The sequence below is a fragment of the Rhinoraja longicauda genome, chromosome 3 (genome assembly GCF_053455715.1).
Source record: "Rhinoraja longicauda isolate Sanriku21f chromosome 3, sRhiLon1.1, whole genome shotgun sequence".
NCBI lineage: Eukaryota > Metazoa > Chordata > Chondrichthyes > Rajiformes > Arhynchobatidae > Rhinoraja > Rhinoraja longicauda.
Window position 1 is genome coordinate 70,646,215 of NC_135955.1, and position 19,294 is coordinate 70,665,508.

General features: G+C 43.0%; 2 protein-coding genes across 2 annotated transcripts in view; one reads left to right on the top strand and one right to left on the bottom strand.

Annotated features, from left to right (window-relative positions):
* Positions 1–2,348, bottom strand: part of slc25a46 (solute carrier family 25 member 46) — a 45,503-nt gene extending 43,155 nt beyond the window's left edge. Inside the window, exon 1 of the mRNA XM_078397028.1 lies at positions 2,034–2,348. Within this exon, the coding sequence (XP_078253154.1) occupies positions 2,034–2,292 (259 nt within the window). The 5' untranslated portion in view covers positions 2,293–2,348. The remainder of the gene's footprint in view (positions 1–2,033) is intronic.
* Positions 2,349–16,770: 14,422 nt separating this feature from the next.
* The window catches only part of tmem232 (transmembrane protein 232), a 39,893-nt gene continuing 37,369 nt past the window's right edge, over positions 16,771–19,294 (top strand). Inside the window, exons 1-2 of the mRNA XM_078397029.1 lie at positions 16,771–16,843; positions 18,794–18,953. Coding sequence (XP_078253155.1) covers positions 18,817–18,953 — 137 coding nt within the window. The 5' untranslated portion in view covers positions 16,771–16,843; positions 18,794–18,816. The remainder of the gene's footprint in view (positions 16,844–18,793; positions 18,954–19,294) is intronic.

The window sequence follows — 19,294 nt, forward strand, 5'->3', positions numbered from 1 at the left end:
GCAAGTCCTTTGATAAGGTCCGACATTGTCAGCTGCTCCAGAAGATTAAATCGCATGGGATCTGGGAAGACATAGCTGCCTGGATACAGAATTGGCTTCATGGAAGGAAGCTGAGGATGCTGGTGGAAGAATGTTTTTTGGACTAGAAGGCTATGACTAGAGGGCAATGACTCATTGCCGTTTCTGGTTTATATCAATAATTTGGATGAAAATGGCCAAAGCATGATTAGTATGTTTGCACTTGACGCTCAAGAGGTGGTCTTGTAGTCAATAAAGATGGTTATCAAAAATGATAGCAATATTTTGATCGGCTGAGCAAGTAGCCTGAAGAATGGCTAATGGAGTTATAGATAATGAAGATATCAGATAAGTGTGAGGTGTTACATTTTAGGGAGTTAAACCAGGGCGGGACTTTCAGAGAATGGCAGGTCCCTGGGGAGTGTTGTTGAGCAGAAGGATTTCAGAATACAGGTACATGCTTCCTTGAAAGTGGTGTCATAGACCACTTTTGGTAAAAGCATTTTTTGGTAATTGGTCTTAATCAGTATACAGGTACATGGTTCCTTGAAAGTGGTGTCATAGACAGGGTGGTAAAAGCATTTTTTGGTAATTGGCCTTAATCAGTAGGAGTAGGGATATTATGTTACAGTTCGACAACACATTAGTAAGGTCATATTTGGAGTATTGCGTTCAGTTTTAGTCATCCTGCTATATTAAGGATGTTATTAAGCTGGAAAAGATGCAGGATTAGCAAGGATGTTGCCAGGCCTTGAGCAACATGGAGAGATTGAGCAAGCTAGGACTTTATCCCCTTGAGTGCAGGAGGCAAATGGGTGATCTTAGAGGTGTATAAAATCATGAGGGATTGATAGGGTGAATGCAGTCTTTTATCCAGGGTAGGTGAAAATCAAAGGAGATAGACTATCAGCTGACATCTGTTACAAATTCACCACTCTCCACACCATTCATTTCTGCCCTGAATGGCAGGCCTCTTATTTTACACTAATTCTGGACACTCCAGTAGACATTAATTCACCAAATGCTGGAATAACACAGCAGGTCAGGCAGCATCTCAGGAGAGAAGGAATGGGTGACGTTTCGGGTCGAGACCCTTCTTCAGTCTGAAGAAGGGTCTCGACCCGAAACGTCACCCATTCCTTCTCTCCCGAGATGCTGCCTGACCTGCTGAGTTACTCCAGCATTTGGTGAATAAATCGATTTGTACCAGCATCTGCAGTTATTTTCTTATACATTAATTCACCCCTCTATTTACTCTTTACAACTTCAGAATTTTATGCACTTCAATTAGACGATCTTTCATTCTCCTAAATTTGGCCCAGTTAACTTAAACTTCTCATATGACAAATCACTCATTCAAGAATTCATTCTGCCGAACCTGACTTTGGCATAGTCTTCACTTTATCACAATTTATTCTTCCTTGGGTGTGAAACTACACCAATTAGCAATATTCCAAACGAGTTCTCACAAATAAGGTGTTTTTGCTCTTGCACTCAAATACCCTGGAGGCCAACATACAATTTGCTCATTACCCCAGAAAATTAACTTCAGAGGATAGAAGAACATATAAAGGAACAGGTTTTTGGGGCCCCCTGAAGTGTAATCAATCCAAAATGTTGTCATTGCAGGAGATTCTCCAGCTTTTGAAAACAGATAAGTAAACGAGGGGTAAGACACAGTGACACTGGAGGGGAGTGTGATCAACCATGTCAATAGCCATATACAGTCAAAACTATGAGGAATACTGAACACTAAGTTGAAAAGGAACTTTTGATTAGATCTATTTCAGTGACCTCACTGATGGCGAAATCTGCCTGGCAAAATGACCATCAAAATTTCTATTGGAGAACTTGGGCACCACGAGTTAACGGTAATCAACAGAGTCGACCATGCAGTAAGCAGGGATCGGCCTTCGGTCTCAGGTGCGAGAGCCCAGCCGGATCAGTGGCTCCTCCTGCTGTACAGACTCGGCACACGTTTCCCCGGGCCCGTCTACTTCATTTTAAATACTCGCCAGAGGATCCCGCCGCGTTTTCTGTGGCAGCCACCCCCGCAGTGCCAGGTGTGGCTGGGGGTGGAGTCGCTGCCCCCGCCGCCTCCGCTCTCTCTCCCCAAGGCCCGACTACCGGGGCCCGGAACCGGCTCTCCGTTGTCCAAGGGTCATTGCAATCCCATGACCTTGCTGAGACAGCGTGTCCACCCATCGCCGACACATCCTCACAACCTCGGCCGCTCAGTCCCTCGCTGAAATCTTGCGGCCGCCGTGAATACATCGAACTGGAGAGGAGGAAAATAAACCGACAAGCGCCCGTGGAGGAGTGAACAACGCCCCCGATAACAGGAAATTGCTTCAGGCCGGAAATAACAAGAGGCGTCGTCGTGCATTCTGGGGATTGGAGTCCCACAACAGAGGGTGGGGGCATCAATGATGGAGAGACATCTTTCTCATCCACCTGCAAAATCAGACTGGTCCGAAATTGTTACTTACTTTGATGCGATTCTATTTGATCATACTTACCATAGAAATTGGGTGTCTGCCACCGCCTTGTCTTGTCTGTGCGGTATGAACCTTTGATAAGGGCCTTCGTTGAAGACTGGTCCTAAAGTAGGGGTGGGCAACCTTTTTGTTACGGCGGGCCGGATCATGAATTAATGAACAGGCAGCGAGCCGGTTAGAGACATAAAAAAGCAAAAATATACTTATTTTATTAAAACACAACTTATTATATTTAGCATAAAAAATTAAAGGCTAAGACATAGAACGATTTGTCCTTAATCAATGTTCACCATTTGTGATTAGAAACATATTTAATTCATAATTTATTTCTATTAAAAATCTATTTAACTTGTAAAAATACAGGAGACTTTAAAATGTAAACATTTTAAACCAGGAGTCGGCAAACTTTTTTTGTAAAAGGCCAGATATTAAATCATTTAGGCCAGATATTAAATAATTTTTGCTGGCCAAGAAACAAAATCGAAGCTATTATGTAGGTACTTATACAACAAGGAAATATATTTTTCCTCAAATTCTTTATTGACGCATTCAAAATGCAGTAATAATGAGCACAATTTTTTTAACACTGGTCTACTAATATGTACTGCCACATACTGATATAAGTCCATGAGTATTTGCTTAGCTAACAAATGAGCCACTCGGAAACTTACTTTGGTTGCAACCTCATTTTCATTTGCTATTTTTTTGAAAAAATTCTGCTGTGATGAGATATTACTTTTTAAATTTTCTAATTTTTCTGACTGTTGCTTTCCTGAGAGTTGGGAATATTGTGATGAGTGCTTAGCCTGGTAATCTCGACGTATATTGTATTCTTTTAGCACAGCTATAGTGTCACTGCAAAATAAACACAATGCTTTGCCATCCAATTCAGTAACAAAATAATCCACACTCCACTGTTCCTTCGAAGCACAACATTCCAAGTCTACTTTTCTCTTCTTTTCTTGGTTTAACATGATGGGTATGCACTGGTAAAATAATTTTAAAAAATAGAATGTTGCTGTACGGAGACGGATGTAGCGTCCAAACGCTCTCGAGCTATATTTGGTCACTGAGCATCTTCAGTTTTGTAGTGCGCCGAGCAGCAGTGCGAAGCGATGGGAACACGTACAATACGTGAACGATAGGTACACAATACGTAGACAAAACATAAATGAATGAGTGTGGCTGTGTTCCAATAAAACTATTTATGGACACTGAAATTTGAATTTCATGTCATTTTAACGTCTCATGATATATTATTTTTGTTTTGATTTTTTCAACCTTTTAAAACTGCAAAAATCATTATTAAACTCACGGGCCATACAAAAACAGGCGGTGGGCCGGATTTGGCCTGCGAGCTGAAGATTGCCGACCCCTATCCTAAAGGTTAGAACTAACAGAATCGAAAATTGGTTTGGAAATTGGAGGTTGAGAATGATGGTGGAAGGCTGTTTTTATGATTTTATAGCCAGTGACTAATGATCTACCATACTTCTTGATGCCGTGTCCCTCATTGTAATATATATGAATGTTTAGGATGTACAAACTAAGAAGTACGATGACATGAACATTTCTCCTGCTGTTGATTGTGAGGAGGGTGGTTGAAGGCTTCAGGACAACATTGATCAACTGGTACAATGGGGAAAGTAGTAGCAGTAGTAAAAAGCAAAGAGTGGGGATAAATGGGTCCCTTTCAGAATGGCAGGCAGTGACTAGTGGGGTACCACAAGGCTCGGTGTTGGGACCGCAGCTATTTACAATATACATCAATGACTTGGATGAAGGGATTAAAAGTACCATTAGCAAATTTGCCGATGATACAAAGCTAGGTGGCAGTGTGAACTGTGAGGAAGATGCTATGAGGTTGCAGGGTGACTTGGACAGGTTGTGTGAGTGGGCAGATGCATGGCAGATGCAGTTTAATGTGGATAAATGTGAGGTTATCCACTTTGGTGGTAAGAATAGGAAGGCAGATTATTATTTGAATGGTGTCATGTTAGGAAAAGGGGACGTACAACGTGATCTGGGTGTCTTAGTGCATCAGTCACTGAAAGGAAGCATGCAGGCATAGCAGGCTGTGAAGAAAGCCAATGGAATGTTGGCATTCATAACAAGAGGAGTTGAGTATAGGAGCAAAGAGGTCCTTCTGCAGTTGTACAGGGCCCTAGTGAGACCGCACCTGGAGTACTGTGTGCAGTTTTGGTCTCCAAATTTGAGGAAGGATATTCTTGCTATTGAGGGCGTGCAGCGTAGGTTTACTAGGTTAATTCCCGGAATGGCGGGACTGTCCTATGTTGAAAGACTGGAGCGACTAGGTTTGTATACACTGGAATTTAGAAGGATGAGAAGGGATCTTATCGAAACGTATAAGATTATTAAGGGGTTGGACAGGTTAGAGGCAGGAAACATGTTCCCAATGTTGGGGGAGTCCAGAACCAGGGGCCACAGTTTAAGAATAAGGGGTAGGCCATTTAAAACAGAGATGAGGAAAAACTTTTTTAGTCAGAGAGTTGTGAATCTGTGGAATTCTCTGCCTCAGAGGGCAGTGGAGGCCAATTCTCTGAATACATTCAAGAGAGAGCTAGAAAGATCTCTTAAGGATAGCGGAGTCAGGGGGTATGGGGAGAAAGCAGGAACGGGGTACTGATTGATAATGATCAGCCATGATCACATTGAATGGCAGTGCTGGCTCGAAGGGCCGAATGGCCTACTCCTGATGGTGTCAGATCGGGGCCTGCTTCAGGATCAATCGAAAGGACGACAGCAGACGACATTTGTGAGTAATTACTGCTGAGAGACGACTGTGGGGCCTACATTGTTTCCATTGATAGAGGGGCGGATTTATCAGGAAAATGGAGCAGCTGAAGCCCCCTAGGCAAATGAATTTTGAGGCAAGGGACCTGCCAATGCAGTGGAGACAATGGAGGGAAGAGTTTGAGCTCTATGTTGATTTGAGCATGGAAGGGAAGGAGGACAAGACAATGAGGAAACTGCTAATGTACCTAGTTGGACTGCAAGGGAGGGAGCTCTACCAAACGCTCGAGACACGGACGCCGGAGGGCAACGTACAAGAGGTTACGCTAGCGCGGGCACTCGATGCTTTCGAAAAGCATTGTCAACCCGTGAGGAACGAGACCGTCGACAGGTATAGATTCTTTATGCGGAGCCAAGAGAGAGAGGAGACTTTTGATTCGTTTTTAATAGAACTGAAGCTCTTGGCAGCTCATTGCGGTTTCAGAGAGTTGAAGGATTCACTGATACGTGATAGAATAATATGCGGCATAAGGGATGACATGCTGCGGGAAAGACTTCTCCGAGAAACCTCACTTGACTTAGAAAAGTGTGTGAAAGCATGCCAGGCTTCGGTGCTGGCCAAGGCCAGAGTTAATGTCCTGGTAGGGGACCAGTGACAAGATGTCTATGCAGTGAGGCAGGAGGGGAAACGATACCAGCCAACCATCGAGTGCAAATACTGTGGATACAAACATGAGAGAAAGAAGGAGAAATGTCCGGCATATGGCAGGGAGTGTTTCAAATGCCATCAGAAAGATCATTTTGCCTCACAATGCAGGGAAAAGCAGGGGCAGCAGAAGAAAGAAAAGAAAGGGAAAAAACCTGTGCATGCAGTGGTGGAAGTGGAGAGTTCCAGTGATGAGTATGATGACAGTCAAGAGGTTGATGAAATTCACACAATGGAACTGCAACCAGAAGCAGGAAAAGCAGAAAGTGTGCACAGGGTTGAGGAGACTCAATTCCCAAAGAAAATCTTTGCGACCATGATGCTGAAAGGAAAGGAAGTAAAATTCCAGGTGGACAGTGGAGCCACATGTAACATCATTCCCAAGATGTATGCAAAGGATGTGGATGAAACCAAGCAAGTATTGTCCATGTACAACAATACGACAGTGGTGCCTCTTGGGAAAAGCACGATGAGACTGGTGAACCCGAAGAATGGAAGGAAATACAAAGTAGAGTTTGTAGTCCTGGAGGAAGACTGCATTCCAATCCTGGGAAGCAGGGCAGCCCAGCAGATGGGGCTCATCTCAGTGTGTACAGAGAACATAATGACACTGAGTGGCAGTGAAATCCCTCTGACCAAGGAAAGATTGATAGCGGAGTATGCTGATGTGTTTGAAGGGACAGGTAAATTTGAGGGCAAGTACCATCTGCTGGTAGCTGACAGCATAACGCTGGTGATCCACCCACCACGAAGAATCCCTGTAGCCTTACGGAGTAAGCTGAAAGAGGAATTGGGCAGACTGACAGAAGCGGAAATAATTGCCCCAGTAGAGACCCACACACCATGGGTATCCAGCCTTGTGTGTGTAGAAAAGCCCAATGGGAAGTTGAGAGTGTGTTTAGACCCGAGGGATCTGAACAAGGGGCTTAAAAGAAGTCATTACCAAATGACGACGATCGAAGATGTCCTCACCGACCTGAATGATGCCACGGTCTTTAGCACATTTGATGCCAAGAACGGGTTTTGGCATGTGGAACTGGATGATGAGAGTTCTCAGCTTACGACATTTAACACACCATACGGTAGATATAGGTGGAGACGCATGCCGTTTGGTCTGTCCACGGCCCCTGAGGAGTTCCAGCGACGACAGAACCAAGTGCTGGAGGGCCTGGAAGGAGTGAGGTCTGTTGCTGACGACATCCTAGTGTTTGGGAAAGGAAAAACGGCAGAGGAAGCAGAAAGAGACCATGACAGGAAGGTTAAAGCTCTGATGGAGAGATGTCGTGACCGTCACCTGAAGCTGAACATAGAGAAGGCAAAGCTGAAGGTGAAGGAAGTCACTTTCATAGGACATAGAGTCTCTGCTGCAGGACTGAAACCAGATCCAGGGAAGGTAGAAGCCGTGCTACATATGCCTAACCCAACGGATGTCCAAGGAGTTCAGCGATTTATTGGCTTTGTTAACTACTTGAGCAAATTCCTTCCTGGATTAAGCGACCTATGTGAACCGCTACGCAAGCTGACCCAGGATGTAGTTTGGTGGTGGGCACAGGTGCATGACAGGGCGGTGATGGACATAAAGAAGCTAGTAACTGCCGAGCCAGTACTCAGATACTATGATCCATCCAAGGAGCTGACAGTACAGGCCGACGCGTCAGAAACTGGACTTGGTCGGCGCTGATGCAGGAGGGCCATCCAGTTGCCTATGCCAGCAGGGCCCTGACGGATGCGGAGACCAGATATGCACAAATAGAAAAATAATTGCTGGCAGTGATGTTTGGTCTAGAGAGGTTCCATGTGTACACATATGGAAGGCCAGTGAATGTGCAGTCAGACCATAAGCCACTGGAGATAATCGCCACAAAACCACTTCATTGGGCACCAAAGAGATTGCAGAGGATGCTGGTGAGGATGCAGACCTATGATGTGACAATAAGATACAGACCAGGGAAGGAGATGCACCTTGCAGACACGTTGAGCAGAGCATATAATAATAATAATAATAATAATAATGCATTACATTTATATAGCGCTTTTCAAACACTCAAAGGCGCTTTACAGGGATTTCTAGAACATAGAGAATTGAATAAATAGATAAATAAGTAAACGTACAGAAAAAGGAGACAGAAGGTGAGGTGACCTTCAGTGGTTGAAGGCAGTGCTGGCAAGACTGACAAGACCATGAGAGAACTGGAGACTGTAAACCTGGCAAGGCACATCCCAATAGCACAGCCTCTGCTAAATGGCATAAGGGATGCAACAGGAGAAGATGAGACTATGCAGAAACTGCAAGAGGTGATCAAACGAGGCTGGCCAGAGAACAAGAAGGATGTTGACCCAGAGCTCATCTCCTATTTCCATGTGAGGGACGAGCTGAGTGTTGGAGATGGCCTCATATTTAGGGGAGAGAGAGTAATCATCCCTAAAGCCAGGAGACGCGACATGCTCACAAGAGTACATGATTCCCACATTGGTGTGAATGGCTGTCTAAGAAGGGCAAGAGAATGTCTGCACTGGCCCAGAATGAGTGCAGAAATCAAGGACTTCATACAAAAATGTGAGACATGTCAAGCTCAAGGGAAAGAGCAACCAAAAGAAACGCTGCATTCCCATGAAATTCCAGGGAGACCATGGGCGAAGGTGGGTACAGATTTGTTCCACTTGGATGGAAGGAACTATTTGATCACTGTGGACTATTTCTCAGGATATTGGGAAATAGACTAGAGAAAACACTGGCAGTGAATGTCATCCATAAAATGAAAGGCCAGTTCGCAAGATATGGAATACCAGATCAGCTCATCACAGATAATGGGCCACAGTTCACAGCTGAGGAGTTCAAGAGTTTTACCAAGAAGTGGCAGTTTGAACATACGAGCACATCACCCTATTATCCACAGAGTAATGGAAAGGCGGAGAGCAGTGTGAAAGTTGCGAAGTCATTGCTGAGGAAGGCTAAGGCTGCCGGAGCTGATCCTTACCTGAGCCTACTAGCTTTTCGCAACACACCAACACCTGGCATAAGTAGCAGTCCAGTTCAAAGATTGATGAACAGACGTACCAGGACCATTCTACCGACTACTCAGAGGCTGCTCAAACCTGAAATTCCAAAAAAAGTAAGAGATGAGTTGAGAGCAGCTAGAGACAGACAAGCAGACTACTACAACAGAGGATCTCAAGATCTGATTCCCCTGAAAGCTGGCGATCCAGTTCGAGTGAAGCCGACCGATAATCGACATCAGTCCTGGGGGAAGGCTGTGGTTGTAGGCCGTGTTGCGCAACCCAGATCTTATGAAGTCAGAACCGAGGACGGCGTCATCTATCGTCGGAATCGGCGCCATCTGAGGAAGACCAACGAGCCATTGCCTGAACCGGAGCGAGAAAATCGACCTATGAGCCGACCACCGGTCCCCAGGGAGCATCAAACCCTGACAACAAGATCTGGTAGATGCGTTCGAAAACCACGCTATCTGCAGGATTATGTGCCCAAATAAGGATAGGGCCTGTACATGTAGTTGAATATAGATGTACAGGCTATTAGGTTATGTTTAAAAAATTAATGTTATATTTTCGGTTATAGTTTGATATGCATTGTTTTATGTAATGGCTAATAAAACTAAATAAATAAACAAACAAATTAATAGATAAAAAGGGAAAGGGAATGAGGAACCAGACATGTGTTGTTCAAAGTTTAGATAATTCCGAGAACTGAACTGTCGCAGATCCAAGGGAGGAAAATTTGGAAGCTACCACGGAAATGGATTGTCAAAGGCATGTTGGTAAATGGACTGTTGGAGACATGTTGGACTCAGTGAAATAAGATACCATGGAAGAATTTAATTTATGGCTATACATGTAAAGTTCCTGTACATATCTGTTTTGTATATAAAGGGGGATGTTATGGGAATAGCGCACCCGGTGGTGCAGTACCGGGGATATATTACCCATGAGGCTGTAGCCAGAATGATCCTGAATTAAAATGGCTGAACCCAAGACTGGAGTGTAAAGCCTCTGTTAATTAGTTGTGTAGCTGTACTGTAGCAGGTTACAGAAAGGAAACACACTAACAAAACACTGCACCTATTGTCTATTGCCTATTGTCTATTGTCAGATGGAATTTAATCGTAATGAAGCTTTTTCAGAGGACTTTATTAGCTGGAGCATGAAATATAAAAACAAGGAAGTTATTAAAACCATAAAATGTTGGTTAATCCACCACTGAAGCATTGTTTATAGTTTTTGTCACCACAGTATAGGAAGATCATTATATTCTAGAAGGTTCAGAGAAATTTCACCTATACATTCAAGAAGGTTCAGAGAAATTTCACCTATACAATGAAGGGTTTCAATTAAAATGAGACACTGCATTATCTGGTTTAAAGAAAGCTGAAGAGGAAACACAAATGATGTATAATTAGGGTTGCAGCGGTGTATACATTTTTTTGCCTGTCACCTTAAACCTATGTCCTTTTGTTCTGTACTGCTGTGTTGCAGGAAAAAGACTGCGGGTCTTGCATCTTGCCTATGCGGATGATACGAAAATAGGTGGAGTGGCCCGTCGTGTAGAGAAAGCAGGGACTCTGCAGAAGGGACAGGTTGGGAGAGTGGGCAGAGAAGTGGCTGATGGAATATAGTGTAGCAAAGTGTGAAGTCATGCATTTTGGTAGTTGGAATATTTTCTAAATGGGGAGAGAATCCAGAAATCTGAGGTGCAAAAGGGACTTGAGTGCTGGTACAGGATTCCCAAAAAGTTAATCTGCAAGTCAAATCTGCGGTAAAGAAAGCAAGCTCAATGTTAGCACTTATTTCAAGAAGGCTTGTATACAAAAACAGGGATGTAATACTGAGGCTCTATAAGGAGCTGGTAAGGCCGCATTTGGAGTATTGTGCGCAATTGTGGGTACCATATCTGAGGAAGGATGTGCTGGCTCCGGAAAGGGTCCAGAGGAGGTTTACAAGAATGATCCCAGGAATCGGGAATGAGTAGGTTAAGTTATGATGAGTATTTGTCGGCAGTGGGCCTGTATGCATTGGAGTTTAGAAGATTGAGGGGGGGACCTCATTGAAACATACAGAATACTGAAAGACTTGGATTGAGTGATGTTGAGAGGATGTTTCCACTAATGGGTAAGTCTAGGACCAGAGGTCTTGGCTCAGAATTAAAGGATGTTCTTTTAGGAAGGAGATGAGGATAAATGTCTTTGGTCAGAGGTGGTGAATCTGTGGAATTCTTTGCCACAGAAGGCTGTGGAGGAAGTCAATGGATATTTTTTAGACAGAGATAGATAGATTCTTGATTAGTACAGGTGTCAGAGGTTATGGAAAGAAGGCAGGAGAATGGGGTTAGGAGGGAGAGATAGATCAGCCATGATTGAATGGCGAGTAGACTTGATGGGCCGAATGGCCTAATTCTACTCCTATGACTTATGACCTTATGCCTCTCATGATTTTGAACACCTCTAAAATCTCCCCTCAGCCTTCTGCGCTCCAGCAAAAAAAAATCACAGTCCAAACAGTCTCCTCAATTGAAGCCCTCAGCTCCTGGTAATACCCTATTGAATCTTTTCTGCTTCCTTTCTAGCTAAATGACATCCTTCCTATAGCAAGGTGACCATTTTTTGGAGTGACCATTTTAAGAGTGGCTGTGTATGAGCTCCAAGTGGTAAGCGCTGACGGTTTGGCTTTTAAGGGGTTGCAAGCAGAAGTTGTTTTGTACATTAGAACCAACGATATAGGCATAAAAAGGGATGATATCTTGCAGAGCAAATATAGGGAGTTAGGAAAATGGTTATAAACAGGACCTCAAAAATGGTAATCTGGAGTCTTCCCAGTGCCACTGCTAGTGAGGGCATAATCATTTAGCATGAATGTAACATCTTTAAACTTCTCGCTGCCTCACCAACATAATCGGGCCATTCGCACCCTGGTCATTGTCTCCTCTCCCCTCTCCCGTCAGATAGAAAATACAAGTGTTTAAAAGTATATACTGCAAGATTCAAGAACAGCTGCTTTTCTCATATCACATTCTTGAATGGACCTTGCACAAGCTGTGGATGTATTCCCAATCTCCCAATTTACCTCATTTCGCCCTCTGCACTTGCTAAAACTGGATTTTCTCTTTAGCTGTAATACTAGATTCTGCACTCTACTTTTTTTCTCTTTTGCACTACCTGATGTTGTCATGTATGATTTGATTTACCTGAATAGCAGGCAAAACAATATTTTTTTAACTGTATCTAGGTACACATGACAATAGACCAATGCCAGAGGAAGCTGTAGAGGCAGGTACAATTGCAATGTTTATAAGTAATTGAGACAATATGTGGATAGGAAAGGTTTCAAGGGATGTGGACCGAACACAGGCAAATGTGACCAGTTCAGGTAGGCAACTGGCAAATGTGACCAGTTCAGGATGGCAAAGACAAGTTGGGCCGCAGTGCTTGCCTCCATGCTGTATAACCATGTGGCACTAACTACAATAAAGAATAGATTTTGGGTTATCAGAGAAGATGGAAGATATAATATGTAATTAGAGCAGTGCATGAAAGAGTTAATGGCTATTAACTTTGCATGATGGGATGCTTGACCATTGTCTGCAAACCTGCTTGTATGCTTGTGGAGCTTCTATATTGTTGAAAGTGGAGAAATGCTAATTGCTCATAAGGATGTGTCTGAAACTTACAATCCCTGGAAACCACCGAACTAATAAAATGGTAGAATGAATGAATAGGATGAGCCTGAACTTTGGGTCCTGAATAGCTGATGCGCCTGCGCTGCCCTAGTAACTGCGGCTTGCCTGCAGTCCGTTTGTCTTTTGTATTTTTTGTTGTTTTTTGTCTTAATTGTAGTATTTAGATATGATGTAGTGTTTTTTGTGGTTGTGTGTTGTGTGGACTGTAAAATTGTCTCTTCCGAACGGAGACTTGACCTTTGTTTTCTGGGCCAAGTCTCCGTTCCCGCTGTGGCCTACCATCGGCCAAACACCTGGAGGTGGCGGCCTCCACCTGGGACCACCTGGGCTCTGGTTCGCAGAGCCCACCAACTGGACTTACCATCTGCAGAGCTGGCTGCCTTCGGAGGCTGTGGTGGCGCTGCGAGTGCGGCTGTGACTCATCTTCGGAGGCTTCGGCCGTGGGCCGCGTGGAAATCGGAAGCTCGCAGGCCCTGCCCTGGGTGGGGGCCGGCATCGGGAGCTCCGGCAGCGGCAGCGTCTTCGCCCGCCCCGAATTGCGGGGCTTGGGTCGGCCCGCCGCGGACCTTTCACCGTCTGGCGCAGCCTGAAATAGGCCGTGGGATTTTCTCTGCCCGGCAGAAGCTTCAATGTCGGGAGCCCCGACGTGGCAACTTCAACAGCCTGAGAAGACGGCAGGGGAAGAGAAAAGACATTCTGGCCTTCCATCACAGTGAGGAGGTGACTGGAGGAGACTCACTGTGATGGATGTTTCTTTTTGTTTGGTGTTGGTTTATGATTGTGTGTGTTATTGCTTATTTTTATTGCTCTTATTGTTGGACTGTTTGGGAATCTTTAATTTCACTGCACATATATGTGTATGTGACAAATAAATAAAAAATGGACTAATTGACTATGATAATGTGATTCCTAAAGAGCAGTATATCCTGTTTTGCCTGGGAAGAATGTCTGGGAAAGACGATGGACAATGCTCTCGTTAAGATTAGGATGTGGTTAACTGTTGACTATTTGTGGGAGTGTGTAAACGGGACCTTCTGTGGTATGATAAGGATCCTTACCTTCGACCATTATGTGGAATGTTTTATGACTGAAGGGTCAAGTATATTGTGTTCGATACAGTTTGTGATTGATTTGAAGGAAATGTTGTGTTAAACATTCTTGCTGCAAATTCTGTATACAAAAAAAAGCGAAAATACTGTATCTTTGAGTGGAAGCAAGGGGAGTGCTGAGTATGGTCATACACCCTTAGCACTGGTCCCCCCACTCCCGTCTGATGATAATTAAAGCTTTTTGTGGTTGTGTGTTGTGTGGACTGTAAAATTGTCTCTTCCGAACGGAGACTTGACCTTTGTTTTCTGGGCCGAGTCTCCGTTCCTGCTGTGGCCTACCATTGGCTTGGTTTACCTTTAACTGTTTGTGTTGTTGTCTGTATTAAGAACTGAACTTTAACATACAGAGCATGAGAGAAAGCAAAGTGAGTTGGAGTAAGTTAAAGGAATAAGAGGATGTGAAATATTTGAAGTGTCATCCATAATTCAAATAATAGTGCATATGTATTTATTTATCATTAATGCATTTAATTTTATCCACACAGCTTAATTTGTGTGGTGCACTTTTTTCTTTCTTGTTCAACATTCATGCTTGCCTTGGGATTTTTCTCACTTTAACGCCATGACATAAATGAACGAGAGATGGCAGCAAAGACATAAAGGTCTAAAATAACTTTATGTTGTGTCTTCTCTGAAAATCTCTCAAGTACTGTCCACACCAACTGGCCAGAACTTCATGTCCAAATATCAGCACGGTTGAAGGTCTTGATTTTATTTATAAATAAGAAATTGTGAATGAGGGTATTGAGCAAATGTGTGGTGAAAAGCACATATCTAAAATTTATTCGCTAAGTTTTACCACTCTGTTGCAAACATCTCATTTCTTCCCCTTTGATCTTGTGGTAACATTTGCAATATTTGTCCATTAAAGTTGTTGTAATAAAAAATTAAATCTTGTTATTGCATGTGTAAAGTTGTCTTTAAAGATATTGCTAATTACTTCCAGTTAAACTTAAAAAATCAAGAGACAAGAGTGTTTTATTGTCATATGTCTCAGAGAACAACAAAATTCTTACTTGCAGCAACACAACAGAATATGTAAACATAGTACACTGTAAACAATATAATAAACGAGAGAGTAAAGTTCAGTGTATGTATATACACATACAAATACACATATAGAGAAGAATACACACACACACACACACACACACACAAAACAAACAATAATATTGCCAACACCAAAGATTAATTGTCATGAAAGGGTATAACTGTTGTGCAGGAAAATTAGGTCTATGGCGGGTGCCATCTCTCTTGCACCCCATTCAGCCCTGGATCAGCTTGTCAAATAAGAATACCTATGTCAGGATGCTATTCATTGACTACAGCTCAGCCTTCAACAACATAATTATGAATAAGGATATCCCTAAACTCTGGACCTTGGTCTTGGGACCATTATCTGACTTCTGGACTTCTTGACCGGTAAACCTTAGTCACTTAGAATTGGCCACAACATTTCCTCCATGTCGACTCTCAATACTGGTGACCCTCAGATTCGTGAGCTCAGTCCCTTGCTCTATTCTCTGTACACCATTGACCGTGTGGCTAAATACAGACAGCACCTGCTGTCGGGATCGACCCCGGGTCTCCGGCACTGCAAGCATTGTAACTCGACTGCTTGCTCCGCCGTGCTGCCCATATTCCTGTCAGTTTCTTGTTGTGTCTTCTGTGAATACATATAAAATAAAAGTTGAATTTCTGTTATTTCCTATTCTCCCACCTCTCTGTGTGGGATGCACAATTGCCCTCACTTTTAATAATAATAATAATAATAATACATTTTATTTATATAGTGCTTTTCATATACTCAAAGACGCTTTACAGAGATTTTGAGAGCATAGGGGAAATGAATAAATAGATAAATAAGTAAATAAATAAATGAACAGAGAAAGGAGACAGAAGGTGAGGTGACCTTCAGTGGTTGAAGGCAGTACTGAACAGGTGAGACTTCAGCGATGTTTTGAATGTGGTGAGTGTGTTGTAATGTTTTTTGCCAGTTTACTTTCAGATTCACTTGCCTCATCCCTCCCTCTCACTTCTTTATATCTCCCATCTACACACTCAGTGCTGATGCAGGGTCTCAACCTAAAACATCAATCATCATCAAATGTCATCTGATCTGCTGAGTTGATCAAGCAGTTTGTTTTTTTGTTCCAGATTACAGCATCCCCTGTCTCTTAGTCCTCCTCCTTGGGCTTACTGATATTTCTGGGAACATAAACCTTTTATTTTGATTCGAATTAAACAAACCCATTCTTCATCACTTTTCCCATTAGGGTTTTGTGCATTAAAGGAATACTTTTTAAAATCATGTATTATTTATTTAAATGCTGGCAATTGCCTGTGCACTGTCAAACATTTTAATGTAATTTCCCACAGCTGACTGCCCCACATAATATTCAGAGCATAATTGTCATTTGGACGCATGTGGATCGATGAGAGAAATAAACATGGATTTGTTCCAAAATTTATTGTATGGAATTGACTTGATAGAATTTTCAAACATTAAGTACCGAATAGGATCAAGAAACGAAGAGGATTATCCTTACATAGAGGCCATACAAATCCGATAGGCTGCAATTATTGTTTCATGGAAAATCATACGACAACCAGGTTTACTTTTAAAAACGGAGCATCCTGTTCAATATAGGACCGTTGGCTACCCTAGCCCATACCGATTTAGTTAACACTTCACAATTCTCAGCCAAACAAGCGACTTAATTCTAGGCATTTAAAAGCATAGCCTAACCGTGCACGAATAAATAAAACGGAATCATACATGATCAGAATTGTCAATAAGCCATTGGCTTGCTTTTGATATATGATTTTATTGTTATCTGGAGGGTTGAGAGGAGAGGCGGAAAGGAAACACTGTTTTAAATCCAGTAAGAAAGTAAAGTTTGTTTTCAGAGAGACCATCTTCGCCTCTCGGTGACCCGTGGCGCGCGCTCCGGGGGTGGGGTCTCCATGGAAACCGCCGGGACAACAGACTCGGCGCATCGAGGAACAACTTCGAGATCGCGACTCAGTCTGGTCAGGATCAGGTGCGGAGATTCCCCCCTGTATGATGGTCGGTATTAGATACATTTCTATTTTACTGCAGCTACCCTCTCCTAGTCGCTATAACATACCAAATGTCCGTCTTTTGCGCGGGCCATTGAACCATAGAAATTGCTTTGCAAGTAGCAAGTAAAAAATTCACTTTTTTTAAAACTTTTCTTAAGCCCTTCTTCATTGTCGTTCTCCTGCTTACCTAAAATATTTCCGAGGGGGAGTTAAACGTGATTTCATTCGGCCCCAAGAGTTGAGGGTAACTTAGTGTGATATTAACACAGTACCATATCATTGAAATGACAGCGACAAGAACACAATGGGGGATTGGAAATGCTAATGCTTGTCACTACTCTACTCACTCCGACCTGCGCGAGGTGTTTGCGCAGTAATCAACCACAACCAGAACAAAGTATCCATAATTAGAGTGTTTTTAGTGCAACAAACAAGCAGGCTGCGTTGGATCTAGTATTAGCCAAGGTTGCAAACAATAGGATCGGAAGGAAGCGGCGATTGGGACTTGTCAAAATAGAGGCCAACAGCCAGCTACAGCAATTGCTGCTTTCAAAAGAAGCGGGAAATATAAAAAATCAGAAGAAATTGTCGTGTGTAAGAGTGGATTAATGACACAAGGAGTGTGGTTGGAGCCGAAAATATTGTTCAGTATAAGAAGCAGAGTGCCAATGAGCATATCACACTAGAAGAACACTTTTATCCCTCAGCTAATAGAATTTAGGCACAAACAGATAAAATTAAAAGGTACTTCCACTTCCCCAGAGATTTAAATAATTTAACTGGGGGGAAAGCGAATCACATATATGAACAATACATGATCATACAGCTCAGGGGTCTCCAAACTATGGCCCGCCAAGAGATTTTATCCGGCCCGCCAAGAGATTTTAACACGTTCCGTGCTGCAACTCGGCTTCCCCCGTCTTCTTCCATCAGCGCGTCTCCGGCTCCCTCCCAGCGCTCCGTGTGTCCTGACACCTCTCCCCGTTTCTGCGCTCCTCGCTCATCCAGGCTCGGCACCCCTGCTCTGCGCCTCATTTCCCGCGGCTCCTCGGCCCCTCGCCGCTCCTGCTGGCCCTCCAGCCCTTCTCCCCGTTCGCCATATCTGTCAGCCGGGCTCTATTTCCACTTGACCGGCGCTCAACGCCTCGAGGCTGGGGCCGCCGAGCAGAGCCGCGTAGAAAGCGTTTTAGCATGATGCATCATCGCATGGTTTGGGAACAGCTCAAGAAATTGCAAAAAATTGTAGACACAGCCCAGACCATCACGCAAACCAACCTCCCTTCCATTGACTCCATTTACATCTCACACTACCTCGGCAAGGTTACCCAGCATAATCAAGGATGAATCTCACCCCAGTCACTCCCTCTTCTCACCTCTCACATCAGGCAAGAGGTATAGAAGAGTGAAAACATACACCTCCATATTCAGGGATAGTTTCACCCTAGCTGCTATCAGGCAACTGATCCATTCTATCAACTGGAGAGCAGTCCTGAGCTACTATCCAACTCTATCTTTAATTGGACTTTACTCAACTTTAACTTGCACTAAACATTATTCCCTTTATCATGTGTCTGTACACTGGATGGTCGATTGTAATCATGTATTGTCATTCCGCTGACTGATTAGCACACAACAAAAGCTTTTCACTGTACGTCAGTACACATGACAATAAAAGTAACTAAAATGCAGGCAAATGGGACCAGCCTAAGTAGGCAACTTGGTGGGCAACGAGGAGTTGGGTGGAACAGCTGGTTTCTGTGCAATGTAATGCTATGACTTCATGAAATATGGTGAAAGTTAATAATTTGGTTAACATTTTACTATATACGACAAACTTACAACATAATTTTAACATCCTGAAATGAATCATTGCCTTGCAACTATGTTTGGAATATCCCCTGCTGTATTTGTATCACTTTAATAAAATTTTGCTGTGCATTTACTTTGCATATAGATTAGCCATTTACAACTGTAAAGATGCCGATATTGAAGATACCCATTGTGCACAGATTTGGGATAGTTTCCCAACATGATCACATAATACTTGAAGCTAGACTTGCAAAAAAGTCAGAAGAAACCTTGAAAGGTTGCTATTCAAAACATGCTGCAAAAAAGTTACGTTGCACTTTAATGCCTATGTTGTCATGTCACATATGATTGTCAAATATATTATCATTCAGTACCGAGACATGTTATTTATGTATTATTGCTATGTTTTTTGTAATGCATCTTTATGATTGTACTCTTTTAACGGATTACAACGCAAAGCATTCTACGTTGTTTCTTGAATTTATAATGTAGTGTGCACACTTACATTTTATATACCGAAGGATCCCTTCTTGCAATAGTACTTACTAGATTTTATGCAGTAATGAATTTCTATAGACAGATGGAACTGGTATTTTGTTCTATTGTGGAGAATTTAAACTGGCTTATTTGTGAAATTGGAACAGGA